Source organism: Aythya ferina (genome assembly GCF_964211825.1).
Source record: "Aythya ferina genome assembly, chromosome: Z".
In the NCBI taxonomy this organism is placed as follows: Eukaryota; Metazoa; Chordata; class Aves; order Anseriformes; family Anatidae; genus Aythya; species Aythya ferina.
In genome coordinates, this window is record NC_140299.1 from 18,441,796 (window position 1) to 18,467,939 (window position 26,144).

Here is a 26,144-nt window from a genome sequence, read left to right on the forward strand (position 1 = left end):
AGGGACAGATAGATCTGCTGGCTTGGCCAGCAGATTCTTTTGAGAAGTCATTCAAGGAATATCACAAGCAGCACAGTAGCTATTCAGGTTCACTACCAAAACCTCAATGTTTTATATTTTTGGTTCATGTCTTGGTAAGTAGCATCTTTCTGAGAAATTGTGTTGTAAGATTCAGAGCAAAATATTGCAATCAAGGCTACATGTCCATATCCTATTAGTGTCTGCAGATTCATCATGTTTGGTGCTTACTGCTCTGCTTTAAATGAGGGACACTATTATTTTCCTGCACTACTTCTGCTAGCACTACAAACTACTAAGGATCGGCCAACAAAAGCTGTACGCGATAAAATCAGAAGAAAAATCCATGTTACACGATTTCATACATGTTTTTTTTAAGTACATTGCTGTCTCCTTTCAGAGTATTTAACTTCTAGATCACATGTAGATTTTATCTAAATTCTTTAAATACCCACTTTTACTCCTTCCAGAAGTCTAAGTAATGCAAAAGGCTCTGTAAAATGTTCTCTATGGCCATGCACATTAAGAGCACAGTCCTGCTTCCACTGGATTCTTGTGTATTTGGCCTCATCTGTAAGCTCAGCCAAGTGTTATCTGGCCACTTCACAGATGAGGAAATTCTAAGAAATCTCAGGTTAAAAGGTTATTCTAGTTGTGACATCTCATCTGTAATTCCAGGCCTTGAAAACAATTTGTTTCAATTTGTTTCAGACGTATTCTCTCCCAGCAGTGACAGTTTAAGATTTCACAACCTGAGCAAAAGAAACCTTTTTCTTTCTGGAAACTCCCACTCGAAAAAGAAAAAATAAAATAAAATTTTGAAGAAATCCACAACAAAGCTTCCTATCTGTTTTTGTTCTCCAAGCACATTTATCGCTCAAACCATAGGAGCATGCATTCCCACAAATGAAATTCTTTCCATCCTCAGTAAAACTCACCACTGACAGAGGAACTCCCACATGCACCAGCAAGCTCACCTCCTCTCTTTTATATCACACTTGAAGACCTTGTTTGCTTGGAGATACACATGGAGACCTCTAGACGGGTTCTCCTTTTACTTTCTCCAGCATGTTGCCCTTTTATTAGCACCTGTTCAGATTTCTTCTTAGTTCCATGGTCTCGCTATGGGTGAGCAATAGCATGGTCTGCATAAAATTGTGGCTTAGTGTTTGCTTCATACAGTTGAAGTGTCCTTTAACCTGCCATCAGAGCTGATCAACCTGGTGAAGATGGACTGCGTTAAAATGTTTTACAAATGAATGAAATTCCATATTCAGTTGTCATATCCGCAGTTACTCACCCTCTGAACGCTCAGAGTTTTAACACAGTTCTTCCTTCCTCGGTAAGGGTTTAAGATAGGAATCTAGATCTTCTATTTAAGTTCCAGACAGGACGGAAGGAAGTCGGAATTACATTTCATCCAAGAAGTTTCAGGCTCTTCGTTCCTCCTGGACAGAGTGTTTGGGGTTGATATTTGGGCCCAGTCCTCAGTAGAGAGGAAGGGAAAGGTTGCATCATTTCTCTGAGTCACTGACCATTTTGTTGTTGTTCTTGCTCTGTGGTTCTTGTTCTCTGCTAGCTACCTCAGGAGCCGTTGCCACCAAGATGGTGAGACTAGATTGTACTTTGCTATATCTTTACATGTTCTGTGATGTAGGTATTTTTATTGTCTCTCTGGTGATTTTTTGTGATTATTTTTTCCTGCCATGGTCAAAAGTTATTTCTGTTATTGCTAAGTGTCTTTGGGAAGCAGAGACATCAGTTATGATCATGATAGAATCATAGCACCAGAGGGGAATACCTTCCTCTCTGCATAGATGCTCATGGCCACTTTGGTTGGCTTTGTTTGACCAACTGTTTGCTCTCATACATGTACTTGTCACACTTAGGAGGAAAAATGATCTAGAAAACTGATGAAGGCTAGAAGGTATTTGGAGGGTAATGACAGCTTACTAAAAGCTTACAAGTCTCTCCTGTTTCCACAGTTCATTATCTCGTGGGGAAAGATTAACTTCACACAAGATGTACACTTATCTGTTAAATCAGCTGCTTAAATCAGTGTTGCCCTCATGATATTTCTTCACCATTTCCAACCTTGGTATACCTACAAAAGTTATTTTAACACAGAAATGAAAATAATATAATGGTATATATCTAAGTTGAAAGTTTTGAATGGTATTCATGTGACCTAGCTCAAACAACTGCAGGGTGTCAACCTATGGCCAATCTATTCTTCTGTTCTACTGAAAATCGGTAAAGAAGAGTGAGTTCTGAGCTATCATTCCTCTCACCCTCTAGAGGACATAAAAGTAGGTTAGAAGAGCGTGTGTAGATGTCACAGCTCTGATGTGGGTTTAGGAGCATAGAGATATAGCATGAAAGCAAATGAGGTTGTGGCTGCAGCTATATGGAGGTTTTACACACAGAAGTGTTGGGTGGAGGGGACATCTGGAGCACCTGAGTCCCATCCACTCCAGACAAGGCTCACCATCACTAGATCAGGTCATCCATAGCTTTGTGCAGCCATCTGTAGACCTAGGACTAACGCACACAAACTGGACACACCATTGACCTCTCTTAGTCCCTTGGTCTCCATAGCATCTCTCTGTTCAGGGTGTTAAGTCCCACCCTGGTTCCTCTAAGTGTATGTGTTTTCCCTTCCTCTCATTTAAGCAGTTTTTCATCACTGCTGTTTTTTTGTTTGTTTGTTTGTTTGTTTTTTGGCATTGTTCATCAAGTAAGTGTGAACTCAAGAATACAGAGGTACCCAGCATAGAAACGTGGATATAAATTCATTCTGCTCTGTTTAAGGATTTCAGTGATCTCGGGCCCCCAGAAAATCTCTATGATACTCTGCCAGTTTTAATGTTTAAATGCAGTATTTCCAAATAGCATCAGTTTTAGCTGAGAAAGGAGAACATGTGTCTATTCCAGTCCGAGTGCTGAAGACATTTCAGCTGTGGTGATGTCCTGCTGATTTATTTAGCTAATGAGAGCTGAGCCTTAGCAATTGGGATATTGACATAGAAATGACAGTATTTGTGTGCAGATAATCTGTCCATTGATACCAGAGATGTTAATGGTGCCCCACACTTGTGAGCTGCAAAGTACTCTCGTCTTATGGAAGGAAATGTGCAAATACTTTTTAAAGTTTCTCATTTGAGTAAGGTTTACAATACTACTTATATGCTTAAACCTTAACACACCAGTCAGAGATGGTCCCAATGGAGAGCTGCACTGCCAGCCACTTAGGTCTACCACAGAGAGTCCATTTTTAAAACATAAAAACCCACTCTCTCTTCTCTTGCAAAATATTTATTCTTGCTTTTCCTAAACTTTGTTTTTCTCCAACATTTTTCAGATATTGGTGCCAATGTCATTTACAATGATTCTGGCTCTGAGTACAATATATTAAACTCTTCCTTTCCACACAAAACAAACAAATGAAAAGAGAAACAGAAAATCCTTTATCTGTTGTCTTTTTTTTTTTTTTTTTCAAAAGTAAATAGTTACCCATTGTTTTATAACCACAAATCACTAGTGAATGTTACCAAAAACATTCTGGGAAAAATGAAGGACAATATAGATACCGCTAAACAGATCTTAGTTTAAAAAATATATATGTTATCACAGTAATATGCATTGATTTTATTTATAGAACTTCCCTTTAAAGCACAAAATATAAATTTGCACTTACAGGGAGTTATGTTATGATACATAGATATATGTTTTTCATTATTTTTTCACTGAATTTCACATAAAATTCAGGAAGCCACTACTGAAAAAAAATGCCCAGCAGTATCCAAACCTGCAGTGTTCCCAGAACCCTTTGCTGCTGACTTCAAGGAAAAATAACAAACTGATAAGTCATAATTTCAATGTTGCATCTCTTGTTGATTCTTTGCTTGATCCTACCCACTTTCTCCCATTGTATTTTGGATTCTTGTGATGCCATCCAGCCAAAATCCAACTTAAAGAGGAGATTTAAATCAGCATGAGCTAAGCAATTCATTTCAGCAGAGGTTGTACAGTCCCAGGGAAGTTTGCACAGGTAAATAAATGATTTCATTCTTAATGACAAGAAGAGAGCAGAACACTTGGCTCTTCCCCTTGGAAAACAGGCTTTGTTGGCATTATAATTTGATCAAATTGCCACTCCACAGTGGGCTGGTGCATCATGGTAACATTGGCTCCGAGCCTGAAGAAAATTGCCAACAAAAGCCTTAATAGGTATGCAGTTATTCCGGAAAAAGTCTCCTGTCAGCAGAGCTTATTCCACTTTCAAACAGATTTCAACTATGCCAAGAAAAGTACTCTCTTGCTCAGGTGAAGAGATGGTGCCAGTATTGCTGAAACAAAACACCTCTGAGGTGTAGATAGCCGTGTAGTGTGCATGCATTACATGTCCATGGGGTGAGCCCCATGGGAGGCACACAGCCCAGTCGGTCCCCTGCCAAGAGATGCAGCCTGGATGTGCCTTAAAGCACATCACAGAAATATGGTCATCCCCTGCACCTGCTCTGTCCACAGCCTGATGGCAAAATCTTTACTTAGCTTGGTTGGTTTGTTTTGTCTTAAGAGATGGCTTCAGGTGGACTTCAGAAGGACCCACTTGTCACATCCCTGCCAGGCTGCTCAGATGGGTCCTCACCCCGCAGCCCACATGCACAAGAACACTGCTGTCTGTGTTCACATCAACCCACAGCAGTGCCCAGACACTGCAGAGGTGGCACCTCCAGCCCAGGAGCAGCCACGTGGGACTGTGGGTTTGTGGCACATACAGGCAGTATGCTGCGTCCGGAGGGTAACACCTCTGCAGCCCTCATAGCTACACCCAAAGCACTTCAGGAGGGTTGTGAATGTGATGCAAGGGGGGAAGCATGGGTACAGGTTTGGGAAGCATATTTGCTTGTTTTTATTTCTCCCCAGAATATCAAGGATGGGTGAGTATTCAGTGGAAGTCCATTTTCTTCCAAACTTGGAAATACTCCACAGGATTGGGGATTTTCCAAAATTCCAACTTGCAAGACACAAAGAAAGTTCTTTTCACAAAATGATGCCTCATTTTAACAAAATAAGAGGTAAATGACAAACCTCAAGCAAAAGAAGACTTGCTGTTTAGTTGGTAATGTGTGTCTGAGTTCAAGCAAGGTGTCTGGCTTTTTTATTTTTATTTTTTTTTATGTACTTTATTATTAACAGACTATTTCTCAAATATAACTTTTGACTGAATCATTTATTTCAAACAGGAGGACATCATGGGGCTGATGAAAACATTTGAAAGTGCTAAGTGTAAAATCAGAAAGAAAAATATTTACCTTTCATGAAGGCATGATGGCAATGAGAAGATTCTGGAGACATTTTCAGCTGCTGCTTGGAAACTTGGCACCATGGCCAAGGGACTCGTTCTTGTAGTCTTTATTCCCCTGATACAAAGCTGCACTCGGCCTTCTGTAAGCACTCATGGGGAAAGCACTGCAGAAACAGACCCATTTGTTCTCAAGAAGAAAAATCCTAACATGTTGGATTCAGTCAAAAAAAAAAAAAAAAAAAAAAAAAAAAAGACAATTTTCAACATCTCAAGAATTAGCAGGAGACCTGAGTCTGTTTCCAGCTCTCCCACATCTGATGGGTAAACCTGGCTATGATACACCAGGATTTTAGGTCTCACTTTCTTTCTCTTTAAATAGGAAAGGGAAATGTGGTTTAGAGATAAAGATGCAGTTATTATTCAAGAGGTAGATATAGCTATTATTTTTTATTACCAGTGCAGGACATAGTATTTTCATGATACCATTAAAAGCTTTTCAGCTTCCAACACTGGCTCAATATTTTTCTATTTTTTTCTGTTTTCTTTTCTGCATGTTCCAGATCATGGAAGGAAACTTACCCTTATCAGGAAAAATTGGACCGAAATAGAATAAAAAGTAAACATTTTAAATTAAATTAAATTAAGGTAAATAATTTAAACTTGTGGTGTGAGAGTGGAAATAGATAATGATTTTTAGACTATGATGTCTTTCTGTTGTTCGGAATTTGAAGTGAAGGAGACATTTTTTCTGCTGACATTACTTTCTCTGCACCTTGGAAAAACATCTCTGGTGATAAAAATATAAAAGATCTTTTTAGAGCAAGAATTAGAAAAAAATGTCAGGCAGGAAGAAACAAATTAGCATAGTAGAGAGACTGAATTTACTTTAGCACAGCAAGAGGCAAGAAGAGAACATTGAATAGGATCCTGAAGTGCTCCTGCAATACAGACAATAGTAATATAACATTATCCATACATGTGAACATACTGCTAGCCTGATTTTTCTTTTTTTGACAGCTCATGGTATTGAGTCATGGAGGGAATATCAGGAATATTGAATAAAGATTATGAGCTATAGGTGTGATAAATCCCCATTCATGTTAACTTTTCAAGTGTATGTATCCACACATTTGCATGCTCAGCTAATGGGGTTAATTCGTGTGTGCTTTTGTCAGAGCAGCATGGGTTTGAACAGCCCCACACGGGACTGGGACTTCTTTGTACTTCACTCCATAAGCTCACAGGAAGACATGGTCTTTGTCCCAAAGCATTTTAATGTCTACGTAGAAACAATGGCATGAAACAAAAGGAGGGAAGCAGAGAGGGAAAGGGACAATGAGGTCTCGCAGTTACGTGAGTCAACTCCATGTACAATAGAATTGACCTGAATCATCTGAAAGGCTCCTCGGGTAAATAGCTTTACTGTCCTGGGATGTGTCCGGGCAGCTGTTGCTTTTACACAGCTTTGATGGTCTGTCTATTCAGTTTTTGTTCTGATGTGGAGGATGGAGGATGTTGTTTGCCTTGTAGAAGAAGGAGACCTGGTTTTGAAAAGGGAAGTAGGACTTCCAGGTTTCCATGCCACTGCAATGGTTTTGGGAAATAAAGTGAAACATTGGACATACAGTGTTTTTTGCAGCATGTCTGATGACTACAACAAGAACAGATACTGTTTTTATTATCTGTCCTAGACTTTTCCATCTCTAGAGTCTCGGCAGGCTCAGAGATATATTTGGACAGGGAGGATATATTGGACAGGGATATATTTTGGAGTAGAGAGGATCCTCCTGTGATTTAATTTATATTCCCCAAGAAATCAATAAAATTTAATTGCAGCTGACAATTAGCAAAATTCATGTATACCTTCTGTCTTATCTAAAAGCATATTTGTGTGAAGAAATGCTAGTCCCAAAATATCTATGTGAACAAAAATGTTTTCACATGAATCTTCCTGGAGAAACAGTTGTGTAAATGCACAAGCCTGCTAGAAACAAACATCTGGCCAGAGCTGAAAAAAGCATTCATGACTCCTTTGCAAACTTACTGAGCCGAAATGAATCAAACCAACATTATCCATGTCTTGCTTAGAGCTTCTTCATTAAAATTGCAAGGCTCTAAGATACAGAATAACTACACATCCTTCACTGTAATCAAGTCCCCCATGCCAAACCATAGAAAACAGAAGTCAGACTAATACACATCCTTCTTATTATTAAAGTATTGGAGGTTTGCCTCACAAATGTTCTGCAAGTACTTCGTGGAAGAGCATAATCCAACACAAAGGTCACCAGCTATAGCTATCTGGAGGGAGCCCTTGCTCTGGCACAGGGTACCATGAGTGGAACAGCTGGTCTCCTTCTTCCTCGGTTTGCCATCTGCAATCTGTAGTGCCTTCCTGTCTATGGCAGGAGCAACAGGGAACACTAGCAGTGGTGAGATGCTCATGAAATTTTAAAGGAAGCACCATAACATGGTGAAAGGCTTTTATTATCCATCACACTCCATGCTGTAATTTTCATATGTAAAATGTTCTTGTCTGGTCAGCACAGTCTCATCTGAGTTTCTTTATAAATTACATCGGTGCTTTTTAGAGCGCAAGAGCTACAGGTAGCTCATTTGCTATTTCTCTGTATGTGAGCGCTGCCAGATGAACTCTAAGTGCTTCTGTCTCCTTCCTTATTAAGGATGCTATTTATAGCCCCTTTGGCTGCATTCCACCTGAGGATCAGATTGTTTACATAGAGTGAGGATATATTGTGTTTTTCTAAATAGAGAGCACATTTTTTTGATTCATAAAAAAAATTCTTTTCCCTGAATAACATAATGGACAGATCGTACTTCTCACTTCTGGCTGAAATTCCAAGGTGTTCCAGAAAAAAAAATGGGATAGTAAGGATATTCAAGTGCACGCAGGAAAATAAAGAGTGTCCAAGTAATAAACACAAATAAATACACATAAATGCAAGTAAAGGTCATTTATCTCAATCAAATGTTTAACACAGGTTTTTGGTTGCATTTCTTGCATCATGTCCTCTCTTCTACTAACAATATATGAAGTTCTGCACAGTTTCATCTTTCTTAGGCAGTGCTACTGATCCCATTATTTCTTTTTCAGAAATTTTGCTGTTTTCTTTTTTGGATGCAGGATGGAGTTAAGACTTTTGAAGATCTACAAATCCAAATGGAAAAAGAAAATGGTAGATGGTGTACAACATTAAATGGCAGTTTATGTGGATATATAACCTATTATATCTTTCTTTTTTTCTTCCACAAAGTTCCACATGTATTACAAAAGTAATCATGTCTTGGAAGAACAAAAGAGTCCTTGTATGTGACATGATATGCTTTTTTCCTTTTTCCATTGTTTTTCAGTTCTTCAGCTTCTCTTCACATCACAGGGAAAAATATTACAAAGGTAAGAGCTATTGTCTCCATCCCAGTGTTTAAAAACAAAACTTTAAAAAAGTAAAATAAAAATAAAAATGGGACATTTTATTACTATGGTATTGCAGCAGTTTCCAGGATAGTAACACATGGAGTGGGCATAAACTCACATGTTTAACCAGGTAGTGAAAACGTATCAGCCAAGAGAGCTGCTTTTGGCATATCAGTTTGATCCTAGGGAATTAAGTGTCCTAAGACGGAATTCTTATCCAGTATATTGCAAGAAAGGCCAGTGTGTGGCCATTGAGCCAGTTATAGGCTCAGGCTTATGCGGAGAATTAAGTTAATTATCTTCTCACCTCCCATTAATTCCAGCCACTGCTGCAACATACAGTTGCAGCCTGCCCCTGGAATGCAGCCTTTTAGCTGCCTTAAAGCCTGGTCTTTTCTTTCCATTACTGCAAAGTTAAGAGCCTAAAGAAAAGAAATAAAGGTTTAAAAATGAAAAATAGACAGGAAGTTTAAACTGAAGTGGCTAGAAAGGGAGTTTGAGTACCCACCACCCTGAAAAGGCACCCACAAAGCCGAATGGTGGTGCCGGGCTGGTTGGCAAGGGGGAGCAGGCCAGCTTCAGGCCCCATAGTTGAGTTCACTAATGTGCTGTGGGCAACTGGGAGGCTTACTGGGATCACGTCAAAGAATGAACACTGTGGGGCTGGGGGTTAAGGTTGGGTGGTGCCTCTTTCCCAGATAAATCACGTCAGATACCAGAAAAACAAGGGTTTCCAGGAAGCCATCCTGCCTTGGACTAAAACTTGTGCGAAGCTGCAGGTGGGCCACTGGTTCATGAAGTGACCAGGCTGAGGGCTGCCCAGCCTCTCCGCTCACAGCCAAGTCTTTCAGGGCTGTTTTGGGGCACAGCACAAGCATCTCTGCCATCTCCACTGGTAGGTGCCATGCAGGATGGTTCCCTACCTTCCTGTTTATCTTTTTACCTGGTCACTGGAGAGACTGACCAGTATACTGGAGAGGTCCTGGGAAGAAGAAAACAATCTGTTTGTGGACTGGACCCATAGGTCTCATTTTTAGTCGTTAGTTTTCTCAATTACTGAACAGTAAGCTACCAATATATTTACTACCTCTTACCTTTTTTTCCCCCCGACGTGTAAAGGCACTAATAAGTATGCTGCAATGCCATATAATACTTTCTATTCCAGCCTGTACCATAGGATGTTGCAGACACCATTATGGTACAAAGAATATGCCATTTTAGAGTGTCATCTGAAATTCACAGAGGAATAAAAAGCCTATATCCCTTCCACAATTCAAATAAAATATCAAAAATATATTTCCAGCATAGACCAACTTTTAATGACAAACAGCCTTATCAGCTTAAACTGTGCAAAACATCTTTAATGCACTTTTAAGTTCAATTTCCTTGTACAAATACATTCACACAAGTGTTGTTAGACATATCACTGCCTAATCACCAGAGTGTGATTAACAGTATAAATTTGCCTCTGTGATCTACCCAGACATATGCATTAGAGCAAACACACTAAAGTATATGTTTTAGAGGAAAATATATTTATTATCACCTCTGTACATACTTGATATCTATTTAAATGGACTGTCAGGTCACAGCAGTGTTTTGAAGGTATTTCCTGACACCTGCAGAGTTGGTAAATATTTCCTGTTTTTGTTGTGTCTGTTGAAAATAGGAATTTTACAAGCTGGAACAGATAACTTGACAAGTACCATGATCCCTAGTCTAGCAGGTCTTAGTGTGGTTTCCACTGGGGTTTGTGACTGTTCAAGGGCTGGACAGTCCTTGATTATCCTTGGGCTGACAAAATGGCATGTTGTTGCTTTCTTGCTCTCCCAAAATAGGCACTACTGCTACTCAAGCACAGTCATTTGTGTATCTGTGTCCTGAGCAGCCACCAATGATACAAAACCCAGCTCTGTGGCTTAATTTTTGCAGAATGGGTGAGTATAGCAATTATATAGGTGATAATACAGCAAGATCTCTGAAAGCTGAAGCATTCTTTCCTGTCTCTCAAGCAGTAAGCACGCTGTGCATTTCCGGGTTAGGCAAGATGCTCCGTGTAAACAAAAAAAACTGTGTTTGGACGAAGAACAAGGCAGAGATTTCCTTAACTTTATTAGTATGCTGTGCTCCTGATCCTCCCTGATCCCCTCCCATCCACCATGCTCCCAAACCAGTTGCAGTTCAGACTCACGTGCTGGCTCCCTTCTCACTTTTGAACGCTGTCAAGTAAATACTCAACTGAAATTCAGAGCAGGAGTTAATTGTGCATAAGCTGATCTTCACTGTTCTAATGAGACTCAATTGATCTTTTCATGAAACAACAAAATTCACATAGTACTTCTGCTCTCGGCAAACGCCAGGCATATAAAAGTATTATATGATAAATTAGGACAGCCAAAATCATATGAACATTACTTGAAAAAAATCTTTCTTCCTCACAAGAGAAACATCTATTTTTGAAGAACAAATAATGGATTGGAATGCCATTGAAATCCAAACACAATATTAGTATGTTCCTGAAAAAAAAAAAAAGGTACAATACTGAGGGAGAATGCACAAGAGCCCTTGCAGCTGTGTCACACTTTCCTGTTTGTTATTTTTAGTTTTCTATTCCCGCTTTTTATTTTGGGCTTTGCTTTGCTTCCTATGCAGCTTCCCTTTAACTCCTGTATAGCTCTTTCTTACATATTTCAGGCACATGGCTTTTTTTTTTCCTAATTTTTTTTCTCTCTTTTTTTTTTTTTTTTTTTCAAAGGAAACCCAGGCAGTACTGTCCAGTTTCAGGAACTTATGTTTCTTTTGGCAGGGGTCGAGTTCTTGGTTTTCTGAAGGCATTTAGGAAATTTACATTGCTAGTTTTCAGCTTTGAACATGATAAGGGTTTATAACCATAAGAAAAACATCAGCTCACAAGGAGAATGCAAGTCTGCACTTTGGTATGTCCTGGTCCACTTTGCACCTGGGAAACTGATGGCATCTGGACCAACATTACAGTTCCAGGACAGCATTTAACAAAAAAAGGAACAAAAATGGGTTCTGGTTTTAAAACACTGTATTATGATTTTTTTTTTCTTTCTTGTTTATATATTGAAGTATTTGCAATCTTGTACAGACATACAGCTTGTCTTAGCACAGGAAATGTTATCACCCCTTAACATTGTACTACAAATATCCCATTTCTGAGTAGTTTGCTTTCAGGCCAGGATCTATCCACACAGAATTTGTTAAGAACATCAGTTGATGCCTAAAAAAGATATTTGAGGGGTGGTGGGTGAAGAAAAGACTTTATTTCCCTCACAATAAACTTAACTGCAGGAAAAGGTTTATGAGTGTGCACAAGTAGACTCAGAAATCGGTAGCCACTTGTTAAAACCTGGAAGATTTTGAAATTGGTATCATGATTTCTAGGACTTGGCTCCCAACAGAAACCGAAAGCTTGGGGCTGGCAATATTGATACTGTCCAACAGTAAGTATGAAATCAGAGTACACAGAAAAGAAGTGAAAGTATCTGCTTCCCTCCTGAACCTTTCCTCCCCCTACTTTAGAAAGCTTTTATTGATTGCCAGGGTGGACACAACCTAAGCAGAAGGTGAGATCGGACTCAGCCAACTCATAAAGGCAAATAATGGGACACCAGAAACCTGAAAATTTCACACAGTAGGTGCACAGTAGCTGGTCTCAGTTCTGGTATTAGGTAAAGTAGAGCTATCTTTCAATACTGCTGCTCACTTCAGTGAACAGGATAATGCAGGAGCGAGTTAAAATGGTCATACTAGGACAGGCTGAAGATCCGTCTAGCCCCATATCCTCTTCACAATGGCACTTAGCAATCTCACATCCAGACAGACTGCCATTCTTTTTCCCATCCTGGGTGGCACCTACCAGCAAAGGTGGCAGAGATGCTTGTGCTGTGTGGCAAAACAGCCCTGAAAGACTTGGCTGTGGGAGGAGAGGCTGGGCAGCCCTCAGCCTGGTCTTCATGAACTTCATGAACTGGTGGCCCACCAGTGGGGGTTGGCCTGTTCTCCCATGTGCCTGGTGACAGGATGAGGGGGAATGGTCTGAAGTAGTGCCAGGGGAGGTTTAGGTTGGATATTAGGAAGAACTTCTTTACCGAAAGGGTTGTCAGGCATTGGAATGGGCTGACCAGGGAAGTGGTGGAGTCACCATCCCTGGAGGTCTTTAAAAGACGTTTAGGTGTAGAGCTTAGGGATATGGTTTAGTGGAGGGCTGGTTAGTGTTAGGTCAGAGGTTGGACTTGGTGATCTTGGAGGTCTCTTCCAACCTAGATGATTCTGTGATTCTGTGAGTGTGCAGTGGGAAGCCAGTACAGATGTGAAAAGAAAGGTCAAAAGATGAAAGAGTAGAAAATAGAGAGGCAGGCTAAGAGCCCGTGGTCCCATAATCCTCATTTCATCATTTGCATCATTCCTTCTACGACATTAATTTCACTGCCACTAGTACCAGCAGGTAGAAGTTTCAAATGATAATGGGTACAATTTTCTTCCATTATAATTTCACATTGGAAGCTATTGTGTGTGGATCAATCTCTCACAAGGACAGCTGAAGAAATACAAAAGAATTTTATAAATTGGATGGAAAGGAAAGAAAGCATCCCTAAACGGTTTGCAGATGTCTCCCTCCTTCTCCTTTCATCCTTTATTTGCTACGTGTGAATCTGTAGGTTACATCCATACGGTAAATCAAACAATGCCAGGGAATCACAGCCACTGGTCCCTGGCATGGCAGTGGCCTGACCTGTGAGAGGGCTCCCAGACCTTTCCTGTGCTCGGGGATCAGCCAGGGAGGGACTATTCCCAGCGAGCAGCCTGGGCCCAGACACCTTGTGTTGGAGGTGGAGGTGGTTGAAAGACAGTGACACAAGCCATTCTGGACACAAGCCATTCCCTGCCACTCAGCTTCAGCAAAGAATGGTCCCCAGCAAATTCACTCAAGTAGATGCAGGCAATGTAAAAGTACTTCTATGGATTTGGGAGCAAAACTGTGCTGAGCTTGCATGCGTAGTGGCTCTGCCATCACCAATCTTACTCTGTCATTAATGGATAGACACAACAGTGATGCTTTCAGTCATGTTTGTTTTTTTTTTTTATTGAACAATAATAACATATACTTTTAAAAATCAACCAGCTTATTAGATTTACATTCAAGAACTCATAATGTCATTTATGACACTTGCAAAATAGTAATAATGTATGCAAATATTTACTACATTCTTTAAATAATTCTCTTCAGTCTGCTGAAGGAACATGGTTTTGATCCTGCTCTCACTGAAATTGAGAAAAGATTACTTTTTATATCAATAGATGAGAAGCAATATCGTTGCCTATAAATATCCCCAGATAATATTATGCTCTCTCTATCTCTCTACAGGTTAAAATGTGGTATATGCTAGTTCAAGATTTGTATTTATGTTTCTTGGACTGTCATGGCAAGAGGACCTGTGCTGCCCTACTGATGTCTGGATGTTCGCTGCTGTTATTGTCCTTTTGTTCTGACACGGCACGGCTCAGTGCTTCCCTCCCAGGTGAGAGCACACTGCTTTCACTGAAGCTGGCTTTGCATCAGGGTTTGGACTCTTGAAAGTCTTTGGAGTTTCCTGTTCATAGTTTTAAGGTGTGTTTTGAGACTCTGCACCAAACCTTGCCTGTGGTACTGCATGCTCCTTCTCTCACTGAGGCTCACATTGCTTTCAGAGGAAATAATTCAATTCAAAACTGCATTTCCAATGAGCTTGCTCTGCCTTAGGTGGCAGTTCATGCAATCCAGGTTCACTCAGATATAGCTGCATTCATTTCCATTGTGTGAGGATCTGGTTGTCTCTAAATGTGTTAGAAAACCCATCAAAGTGTAGATTATTATGTTACAAATTCATAATCCAGTTTGGGCTGAATGATGGACTGACAGTTCCTACAGCACTCTAAAGTAGATAAATTATGGGGCAGGAGCCAGTGATGAGGATGGAAAGTACGAAGACCCACTTGCTGATGTCTGGCTTTGATCCCAGGCTTCCCCAAGGAATGCAAGCATTGCCTTAATGGCACCAAAATAGCTGCTTTATCGAAACATATACATTTAAATAATGCTAAACAGCTTTTTTTCTTTTCAGATCATCCTCTACAAATCTGTATAATTTACTGAGCATCTGTTTCTCTGTACAGAATTTAACTTTAGAAATCTACCTTAATACAATATATGACTGCAGTATCTCAGCTAAGTTTTTCATAATATATAAACTTAAATGCTGTGTGTTTTCTTCCTGAAGAAAGGTGTATTTATCTCCAAGGGATTGTCACCAAATTTAAAAAAAAAAAAAAAAAAAAAAAAGGAACAGAAAATTATGGGTGACTAACATTGGCTTATTTCATTCACACTTCTGTGCTCCTACATTGGTATTTATTATTCTTGTCAGTGTGACTCAGGAGGGGCATTGCTTTCTATCCTGGCATTTGTTGATGTGCATTTCTTTTGCAATAGTTGCACACACCCAAACTGTCCACTGAATTCGGTGAGAGCTTTCCTGGCCTGAGGCTGCAAGAATCAGCCTTTGTCATTATTTAAATGAATTGTGTTGTGTCTTTTTTTTTTTTTTTTTCAATATTACTATACATTCAGCAATCCACAATATGTTTCTCTGCTCAAATACTTATCAAAACAAATATCAAAAATCATATACACTGTACAGTCTATTTTTAAGTAAACATTTTTTCTCATGAAAAACAGAATCACAATTGGCCTTCAGAGGTTACATTTTCATATGATATAGATCTACTTTGTTCTTAAAGTGTGTTGTTGCATATTCAATAATCTGTGAGAAATGCATTCACTTGACAGTCTTATTAGCGTCAGTAAATATCAGCGAGGATTTAGCCATTTCATTACCGGAGACCGAATTGCTTTCTCCTTAACAAATTCCTCTTTTACAGAATTGCCATCCCCTGATGCCATGTCGTTCTCTGAAAATATAATTAAGAAAAAAAATAAATAGTAAATTTCATAATAATGAGAAAAATAGAATATTTTCCTGCAGCAATGTTCCTGTCTTGGGGAACACCTAGAAAAAGGTCAGTTGACAACTCTTCTTGCAGGAATCAAGCTGAATGCCTCCAGTTAGCCGGTCACAAAATTTCTGCTAAATTATGGCACAAGGCAGATGTGTTTTCTAATAGTTTAAGCATAAGGCAGGTGACCTGAGTTCAGTTTCCAGTTCTCACTGTAACACTCACATGTGACATGGGACCAAACCACACATCCTCACAGGGATAGCTACAGCAGTAAATTAAAGATGCCTGCAGCTATTCTCTGGCTGAGGCCAGCTGGCATACAATAGCTTGATCCATGCCATTAAGCTCTCTTGTGCTCCAAAAAAAATAAAAATAAAAAAGTAAAAGATATCCCGTTTGTCTACTGGAAGTGGTTCCTGGCTCACGCTAATTCCTGAGCTGTGGCTGAGGCTGCTTGGCAGGGCTGGCTGGCCTGGGGCAAAGCACGCCAACTGCTGCCCTACTGTTTGACAAAGAAGGTGATCACATTGCAATACACAGGAACACACTTTGGCACTCTTTAATTCACTAGAGCAGATGTAGCCACAATGCCTATATAAATTAGTGTCAGAAACTCATCCAATTAAAATACAGAAGCATTCACAGCTGTTTTAATTAGCTGAGAATCTGTTCTGGGTTACAGAGCTGACTCTGAAGACCACAATCAAATCAAATCTTGCATGGTCATCCCATGAACTACTGCACACAGAGGTCCTGGTTCAGTGATGAACTTCTGAGGGACAGATTTCAGCATAAAATCTTTATATGGGTGAAAAAGTTCCGTTTGTTTCCATGGGGTCAGGATTTCATCCTGGCTGCTATCAGGCAACGTGGTGAACACTGAGCATGCTGAAGGCTTGGGACAAAACTCGAGGAAGAGGGAAGGGGTGGAAGCACCGAGGAAAACAGGCTACCTGGGAAGATCTGGAGTATAGACTAGGCAGAGAAAAAAAGCAAGACAGGAATGATTTTCATGATGTCTTAGTGCCTAATAATAAAGGCAAAAGAACACAATCACACAGGAAAATCAGGAAGGATCAGGACTGATCCATCTTGCAAAGCGTTTTTCAAAAATCCTTTTAAAAGTAGTAGGAGCATAGGCTCAAGCAGTTTGTTTCTGTCTAAGCTTTTCTAACTAAAGAGTGGGAGGAAGATAAGTACCAAGGCAACAAACTCTAGATACTTTAATATAACAGGAGAAAATCAAAACAAGGCAAACAAACTGTAGCAGGAGGAGAAATATAATTCAAAAACTTTGGGATGAAATTTTAAAGAAGACAGTAAGATCTAGGATTAAGTCTCTGATATTTATTTAAAATGCTTGTATTTCTTTTCATTTTGATTGTGTTTAAATTTTGGGTAAATACAGTTTGGTTAGATATACCTCAGTGTCATCAAGAAAAAGAGTCAAAAGAGGAAGAAAAATTAATCACAGCTATAAAAAAATATATATATATTCCAGCTTTTCACATCTTAAAAAAAAAAAAAAAAAAAAAACTTGAAAAATCTGTTACAGGCTTCACAAACAGTCTTAAACATAATAATTTATTCCAAAGATATTGGAATAATTAAACTAAGGCATTTCATAAAACAGCTCATTGACATCTGAAAAGGTAGAAAACTGTCTTCATGAGAAAAAGGTATTATTTTTACTGTATATAGCTGACAGTGGTAAAATAATCCAGTGAAATTGTATTTGGATTTCATCTGAACTAGCTAATGCAAGTCCTAGCATATCCTCCCTTTGCACAGGTGGCATCACACTGCTAGTACATTCAACAGCTGCAAAGTATTTTGCCCATGTTAGGAGTTCAAAATGCTTTTACCATGTTTTACAGCTCACATAAATCCTTGCCTTATGTTAAGAGAGCTGCCAACAAGGGAAAAGAAAGAAAAAAAAAAAAAAAGAAAAAAAAAAGCTATGTATCTTGTGTTGTTAGCTGTTTGCCTGTTTGCACGGGTCCACCAAAGTACACACCACTCATGCACAGCATGCACAGCGTGCTAGTAGATCACATAGAAGGCAATTTCTGCTAAAATCACCTGCCCCACCAAGTCTTACCTGTGTGTGAAATTATTTTTCGTCGATTTGGAGGCTTTGAAGCAGACAGCTGAAAAAACGGGAACTTCAAGCACTTCCCAGTTACTCTGTCACAGATGCCAGACGGGCAATTGCAGGTTTTCCTGCACTCCATGCCATAGGTACCGTAGGGACACTCTGAAAATAAAATTAAAAAATAAAAAATAAAATAGAGAAGGCTGTATAGCACTGCAGTCATCAGTGATCCAACTCAGCACTCTCAATAGCTGGCCTGCATATAATAGCTGGCCTGAAACTGCCGTAGTATTAAATTGCAAGTATAAAGCAATATGCATATGCGAACATGTAATCACAGAGGATGTCATTAAAGGATTAGCATTGCATTTAGAGAAGAACACTTCCAAAAGTTTCTGAGCCCACTGCTTGGGCACAACATTACCTAACCTGGGGGACCCGCAGGACTTGGAGCTGCCAGCTCCGAGGCTGCCTGCAGCAGGAGCACGGCACCAGCTGGGAGACAGCCACTGGCATGACCCCGAGGAGCTCTCCAGGGTGGCAGTGCATCCTCCTGTCCCCAAACCCCGGCAAGGTGAGGAACGCTCCCAGGGATGTGCAGGGATGTGCATGTATGAAAAGACTACTCAAAGGTCTGCCTTCCGCTGGCCAGCATCAGCAAGCTCACACACATCTCCAGCCTAGCGAGCAAGTGTGCTCAAAAAGGATCACGGCACTAAAAGGTCTGTCTGCTGATATACTGCATCTGGCCATGTACTGCCCCATTTCTGATCTCCCATCCCTGAGCAAGCTGGCAGAGAAGCACCAGAAGGCAGATGTCAGGTTGGAAACTAAAGTTACTTGGCAAAGATTAAATCAGGTGCAGAAGGTTTGCCCCATCCCATGACAGATACAGATTGCTTGATAGGGGATGCTTTGCCTGTGCTAGATTGTGTAATGCTTCAGAGTGTTTAAGCCTGGTGTCACAACACTTTTCATCCTCTCTTTTTCTGTTTTCCTCTCTTTTGCTGTTTGTACATTTCCAGGACGCAAACTTAAATGATGGAGACAAGGAAAATCCAGTTCCAGCATTCTCTTTCCAAACCACCCAAGAAGAGATCATCCCAAGTGGTGTTTGGGGTGTAGCAGGAGAAGGATCTGTATGCTCAAACTATACTTTCCAACCCAGGGTGTATGGTCACCCTAAATGAGAAGTCCCAGAGAGTTTCCCTTTCAAGTCCTAAAAGCAGATGAATTCTGTGTTAGACCAAGGATCCATCTAGCCCATGCTGCCACAAAATACTTCAGAAAAATGATGATCATAGAACATACGATACTTTCCTGTCATGACTTACCACATGTGACACCTCCCTATCACGTCTTCCTTTTCTCTCCCATTTCAAGCTCTGGGAATTCCCAAACCAGACGTGGTTTCTGTGCATTTAACATCCCACAACACAGTTGTCCTTCTCTGCCCAGTTTCCTCTTGAATCAATGCAAATATTTAGTTTTGCTATACAACCTAGACTATCTGGAAGATCAGGCTAATGAGGCCAACATTTGACAGTTCTCTGCATGCCCAATGGGTATACATTTGTAAAGGAAAAGCACTTTAAAAACAGCCAGCTCCCTCCTGGGCACTGTGCAGTGACTCCCTCCAGCCCAGAGGATCTCACTGAGCTTTGCCACCTTCCCCAGCAAGGGGGAAGCATCCCAACAAAGGATGCTCTTTGATCTGCAGTTTGTCCAAGTAAAGCAAAACCCAGATCCTGACCAAAAAAAAAAAAAAAAAAAAAAAAAAGTAGTCTGCTTGTGCAGAGTCCTCCCTGAAAGACAAGCTGTGAGGGCTGACAGCATGGGGCATTAATCTGCGTGTTGTGGCTGCTCAGCCACCCAGCTCAGCGATGTGGGTTGCAAAGCTGGGCACAACAGAGTGGAAAAAAGCCTGAGTCCACAGTGCTTGGCTCCATGTGCAGTAATCCTGGCATTGATGATGCTCGTCAGGTCTGGTGAAACTGAGAGATCTGAGTCAATTCTGCCATTCAAAGGTTATGTTCAGCAGGAACCTGCTCCTACGTTAATTAGCAAGTAGCCTACAGTGATTTAAGGGAAACAAGAGCAGACTCTCACTGTGACAGAAATGTCTCAAACTAAGAGTCTATTTACAAATAGAAGGACAGAGTACCTTTCTTTCTTAGTCTGATTTGGATGATAATAACATTGTTACTGATAAGAATACGATACACTCTTATAACACTTTTTAGATAAGAACCACCAAAAATATTAATTAATACTCAGAAAACTGCTCAGACACACACAGGGCATACTCTACACATTCTAGAATTAAGAAATTAAAGAAAAGGTTAACTTAACTTGTAGACAAATAGGTTATTTGTCTACAACTCTAAAGTAAATCAGTCACATGCCATTAGAGAGAATCCAATCACGCTCGCTACATAAATTATTACAAGCATGAAAGTTATTAAAATGAGTGAGTGATCTACTATCATGGTTATAAATGCATACCTAAAATAATAATACTTGGTCTGATGAAGTTCACATAGTTACAGAAAGAGATTGCACTATCTCAGAGCTGATATCTCAGAGCTGATCAGAGATTAAAAAGAATAATTAGAAATGAGATATATATATAGTATTATATATCTATAATATCTAGTGCAAATCTGTATATGGGGAATACAAGCTTTAAATACCAACTTAAAGTTTAGCTATGGCTTTATTGAAATCAATGAGAGAGTTTTCATTGACTCACTGGGAGAAAGAATTTTACATTTTCTACAGAGCTTCCAAGACTCAGCTACAGAGATTCGGATCTCATGTCTCTCAGTGTTGCTTTTTTCCCATTTCAAGCTTTCTATTGAAAATATATTTACATGAGGATATTGAAAAGTACAGAATAGTTCAAAAAACTGTTAAAAGAACTAGAGCTGGTACCTTGCACTGCAGCATTTTTAATAAACTGAAGATCAGTCAGCTATCTCTGGAAAATACTATTTTGGTGGGTGCACCAAAGTCACTATCTTTATGCGTAAATTCTAACCTTTAGAGACAAGAGGAGTGTTTCCAGTTTCACCCTCAAACATGCACATTAATACATTTTTACATGTCAATGTAAATAAACGTGTGCTTTATGCAAGTCATCCTGAATGATTTTTGCAGCGTCTGGTCCTAAGTCATGCCTTGAGCTGAGACTATTAATACTCCTAACATTTAACTGCCAAAACGCCTCTGTGTTTAAGGAAGTTATTCAGAGGCATATCTGTATCTGCTTACTGAAGTGGTACACGAACACAGGAAAACTCACTGCTTCCACGCTTTGCAAAGCATCAGCTTTAAAAGCTTTCCTCCTACCTCTCATCAGCTTGATACCCCCTCTCCTTTAGAAGATTCTCCTTTTTGCACAGAACAACAATAGCTCTTAACTGAAAAATGCCGTCATGACAAAAGACATCAGCATGCAGCCTACCTGGCGTCAGCTGGGAGCAGTGGCTGCCTGCTCCTCTCCACTCCAGCTCCTGCTCTTTATCCCTGCCTGTCATGCAGGAAGGTCTCTGCCTCCCCTGACCACATTCCCGGAGCAGCTGGGTACCTCAGAGGCAGGAGTGAATGACACACGACAGCGTCCCGTGGCAAGGTTGGACGTGCAAGATTAAGGTCTCTGCAAGTTACACAAAGGCACCCAGCCGCTCAGCAGAAGGGTCAGGACTAGCACCTGTGTCTCCAAAGTCCCAGTCACAAGCCTTATCTCCATGCCCACCCCATCCAGATTTCCTCACAGGTGTCCCCAGGTCTAAACAACACTCTCCCATCAACAAGGCTGTTCCTTCCTACGTGTAACACCTGTTAATACCAGCAGGTATTTTTCACTTTCTTCTTGGCTAGGGGCCTGTTTCAGACCTTCCAAGCAGGAGGCAAGTCCTACAGGTCGGCTGCTGTCAAACTGCCACAGCGGGTGCATGCAAAGTGAAGGTCGTTACCTTTGCAGATACCAAATTCATCACCAAAGTCATCCTCCTCAGTGTAAAACTGGCACTTCAGCCCCGGGCCACACTTGACACCATCCATACCGGAGACGGTGCGGTAGCAAGTCTCCCCCAGCGCGGCCGCGCACACCCTGCAGCAGCCGCAGTCATCCAGCACCGTCCGCTTACAGCGCAAGGTGCTTTTGCATGCATTGCTCTCACAGGGCTCAGGGCAATCTACTGCATATTTTGCACTCCAAGCGGTTCCAGCGTGCATGGGCGTCAGCAGGAGTGTGAGCAGCAGGAAGACCTTCATGTCTTGCGGGGGTCAATGCTCGGTCCCAAAGAGCAGGTTTTAATGTTCAGCCCGGTGCCTGGTGCTGAGGGAAGCAGCAGTACAGAATCCAAAGCGGTAGCTGCACACATCAGCCTACAAGTTTATGAGCTTTATACAGCGTGTTGCCCACATGCTGCACCGTCGTCAGCTTCCTCAATCCGGCAGCGCTGCTCCTGCCAGCCTCCCCTGTTTCAGTTTATGAAATCCAGGATGAAGGTTGGATTAGCACTCTGCTGCCATCCAGGAATTGAAAAGCCTGAGCTGATGTAATCTGTTATGTTTAGTTGGTTGTTTTGCATGAGGACTGAAAACTCTCTCACATCCGTCTCAAATGCTCAAGGACGTCTGCCAAAAGGAAAGAAAAAAAAAAACACACACACAACCAAAAAAAAAAAAAGAGAGAGAGACAAGTAGGTTGCATACCTTCCTTCAGGACAGGGATGGCTCTGAGGCGGGCGCTGCTGACAGCACCGCTCTGCCCTGCACACACAGCTCCTGCGGCCAGAGGAAAATCACACCGACTCGCCTTCCAGCTGAAAGGATAATTTTGCAAAGAGCAAAGATTTGCTTTCCCCTTCGAGGGGAGGTGGGCAGTTGCTGCAAAGCGCAACATGAGATCATGCCATTTAATGTCCGAGTTCAGATATTTCAGCACCGTTTTTCCTGCCTGCTCTGAAATGGTACTTTTTAATAAGTATTTAGGTAGGGATGAATTAAACATTTCACTCAGAGGTTATTGCTAGAAACAGGTCAGACAGAAACCAGGATTTTGTGGGATCTTCCGCAGGAAGTCGAGGAAAATGGTCAATGGGATGCCCCTGACCTCACAACCAAAGGGGGAAATCCCCATCTGTCACCAATATCGGCTGCACAGCCCAAATGTGGATCCAGAGGGACTGATTCTCCCCTCCTTTACACTACCTCTACCCTGACCAAGCTCTGTGGGATGCCCTGGTGTTGCTCCTGAATGAAACTAATGTAAATAAACTGAAAATAAGCCTCAATTTCCCCTCAACCCCTCTTAGACTTCTTTCACGCTGCCAGAGACTTGACAAGAAACAGCAAACAAGCTAGGAGTTCAGCACAACAGACAAGCCACCAGAGAGATGGAAATTTCTGCTCTAGAGAAAGATCTGCAGGAAAGGAGAAAAGGAACAAACCTAATCATAAAGAAATCTCTGAACAGCAAAAATTGCTGCCACCGAAGTTACTGGGAAGAGAGTCAAAGTAAACTTGTAGGTGGCTAGCTTGCCATTTGGGAATCCTGCATCTCGCGTGGGCTGAGGATGCTGCCAGGAGGCTGCCAAATAGAAGGAAAGGCTGGAAATATGCTGGAAATACAGGGGATCAGGAAAGCCTTTTCTTCATGAATGCAAATGTTTATTGATAGGTCCTAAACAAAATGCTTGACTCTTCTGCCTTGAGAGGAGGCAAAGAAAACCAACATATAGTACATTGCATTTTAGGAAATGTTTCTGGTATATATGGTATATGTGGCCATAAGGGAGGGGAGGGGAGGGGAGGGGAGGGGAGGGGAGGGGAGAGGAGAGGAGAGGAGAGGAGAGGAGAGGAGAGGAGAGGAGAGGAGAGGAGAGGAGAGGAGAGGAGAGGAGAGGAGAGGAGAGGAGAGGAGAGGAGAGGAGAGGAGAGGAGAGGAGAGGAGAGGAGAGGAGAGGAGAGGAGAGGAGAGGAGAGGAGAGGAGAGGAGAGGAGAGGAGAGGAGAGGAGAGGAGAGGAGAGGAGAGGAGAGGAGAGGAGAGGAGAGGAGAGGAGAGGAGAGGAGAGGAGAGGAGAGGAGAGGAGAGGAGAGGAGAGGAGAGGAGAGGAGAGGAGAGGAGAGGAGAGGAGAGGAGAGGAGAGGAGAGGAGAGGAGAGGAGAGGAGAGGAGAGGAGAGGAGTAAGTAATAATTCAATAAGTAATAAATAATAATTCAGTACTTCTAATCACAGTGGGCAGATGTAAGAAGTTTACATGCCTGTTTTCATACATAATTCAAGATGACAAACAGTGAGTTTAAAGTGTAAAATTAAAACATCAGGGCTGAAGTCTCATACAAACTACACGAGTTCTACCGGTAGCCATGAAGAGCAGTAGTAGAAAACCTTATCTTCAAAATTGCATGTAGCTGTCCTCTGGGAAGGGAGGGAAATACTGTAAGCATGGAAGTGAAGACCGCAGCTAAAACTGTGGGGAAACAAAAGTGTAAGATTATAGCAGGGAGATAAATCAGAAATGGATGTACTACCCTCGACCCCGTCACAGTCACAACACAGCCAAAGCAGAGCAGTCACCATTTCAAGCCTCATGCCTCAAACTCTTTGCAAGGGTGAATTAGCACAAAGCAGCAGGTTGCATACTCAGTGCACAAGACCTTACAGGTCTGGAGCAACCAGGAGCATGAACTGTCTCCCTTAAGTCACTCCCTTAAGTTAATTCACACCTGCCCTTAAATTCAGATCTGCTTGTTCACTAACAGGTAACAGAAGAGTGTGCAGACCCATCCACAAGCGCACTTTGCCATTTATGCCTGGTAATAAACATCAGCTGGTAAAATCCTTTTATGTATGTATGTTTAGGAAATGCTCCTTGCATGAACACCAAATGAGATCTGAAAGGGCAGCATTTCACATTTGGGTTTCTCACAGGGAAAATGTCCTAGGGAGATGATAAATAAAAAAATTACACACAGATGTGGTGAGGAAAAGAAATCGTAAAAGAAATCAGCACACTCCCCTAGCAACAAGCCAATATTATTTGGAATAAAATGGAAACTGCATTCTGTGCTTGGAGCTAGAAGCCAAAGTAAATTATTATAATGGATCAAAAAATACATGTAATGGAAGAAAACAATATGAATAGATAGAGGTCTGGCTAATACATGAGTGTCATAGAGAAAATAATGATCTTCCACACTGTCCACTGAGTTGTGAAATAAATCCTGTGTTCAATACCTCTGGTATTAGTGTTTCTTTGTTGTTTTACCTGTTCAATCCATTAAGCTTTTCTTTCCAATGAACAGCTTGATCCTGTAAAGCCCTGAACTAAGTTCTCCCTTGAAAATTGCTGTGATGGGAATTAATGAAGCTTCCCCAACTATCAACAGCAGAAAAATTGGCACCATTATTTAACTTGTGGTATAAATATACTTTAAATGTGGGAGATTTTCTGGATCAGATCAGATCAGTGGTAGAAATTTTTCAAATTTACAGTACAATTTGTCTTGCTGCCAGTTTACATCATAATTACATCACCATATATAAGGTTTGTCATTCCTGCTGGAAGCAGGAAGGGTTTCAGCCCTTAGGTCTGACAGGGAGCTGAGCGACCACAGCTTCAACATCAGTGAGCTGTGAACTGTGGTTCCAGCTGAGTACTTCAGAGCACAATTTTTCTACTTTGCTAATTATCCATTTCTTAAGCAAAAGCAACTTGTGTGGGGGTCTCAAGGTTGTATTTATACCTTATGAGAAGTCTGACCCACTTGTTAAAGATAATCATGAAATGACACACCTTGTGACACATGATTAACCTGTGGCTGATACACAGAAATCTATCCATTAGGCCAATACTCCCAGGCTTAGTTCATTTTACTCTTCAAATCGAGTATCCATCACTTCTAACTTAAGTATTTTGATCGCTGCAGTCATCCAGCCTTTTGAACATGTAAAGTTGGGATAAGCAGGAAGCATTAATACCTCCTTGAACATTGGAAAAGGTTTAACACATGACCCTTGTTGCTGATTTCCAAAAGGCAGTCCCTAAACTAAAAATATGATACCATGCATTCCTGAATGATCCAGTGTTTTCCCAGGCTTCCTTTACAAAAAGCCATAAGCACAATACTACACCTCAAGCAAAGATTCAAAGGGAAACACCGAAAGGAAGCTGAGCTGCAAAGTCCAAAATAAAAAGCCAGAAATAGGAAGTAAAAGATAAGAATCAGGAAAGTGAGATAGCAGCA

General features: G+C 41.0%; 1 protein-coding gene and 1 long non-coding RNA gene across 2 annotated transcripts in view; one reads left to right on the forward strand and one right to left on the reverse strand.

Annotated features, from left to right (window-relative positions):
- The window catches only part of LOC311426890, a 37,832-nt gene extending 18,176 nt beyond the window's left edge, over positions 1-19,656 (forward strand). The window contains exons 3-5 of the long non-coding RNA XR_014687095.1: positions 8,702-8,744; positions 14,158-14,311; positions 18,909-19,656. This is a non-coding gene — a long non-coding RNA (uncharacterized lncRNA). The remainder of the gene's footprint in view (positions 1-8,701; positions 8,745-14,157; positions 14,312-18,908) is intronic.
- Positions 13,849-22,445, reverse strand: ESM1 (endothelial cell specific molecule 1). Its single transcript, XM_084503680.1, has 3 exons — positions 21,861-22,445; positions 17,890-18,045; positions 13,849-15,740 (listed from the first exon to the last, which is right to left on the reverse strand). Exons 1-3 carry the CDS (start codon positions 22,159-22,161, stop codon positions 15,640-15,642), a joined length of 558 nt encoding a protein of 185 aa, XP_084359806.1. The 5' UTR covers positions 22,162-22,445; the 3' UTR covers positions 13,849-15,639.
- Between the last annotated feature and the right edge of the window lie 3,699 nt (positions 22,446-26,144).

Excerpts from the sequence above, each read along its gene's own strand:
- ESM1 (XM_084503680.1), bottom strand. The coding sequence starts at position 22,161 with ATGAAGGTCTTCCTGCTGCTCACACTCCTGCTGACGCCCATGCACGCT. Across the intron at positions 18,046-21,860 it reads TGAATTTGGTATCTGCAAAG|AGTGTCCCTACGGTACCTAT; the intron begins GTAACGACCTTC and ends TTTTATTTTCAG. Across the intron at positions 15,741-17,889 it reads AAAAATAATTTCACACACAG|AGAACGACATGGCATCAGGG; the intron begins GTAAGACTTGGT and ends TTATATTTTCAG.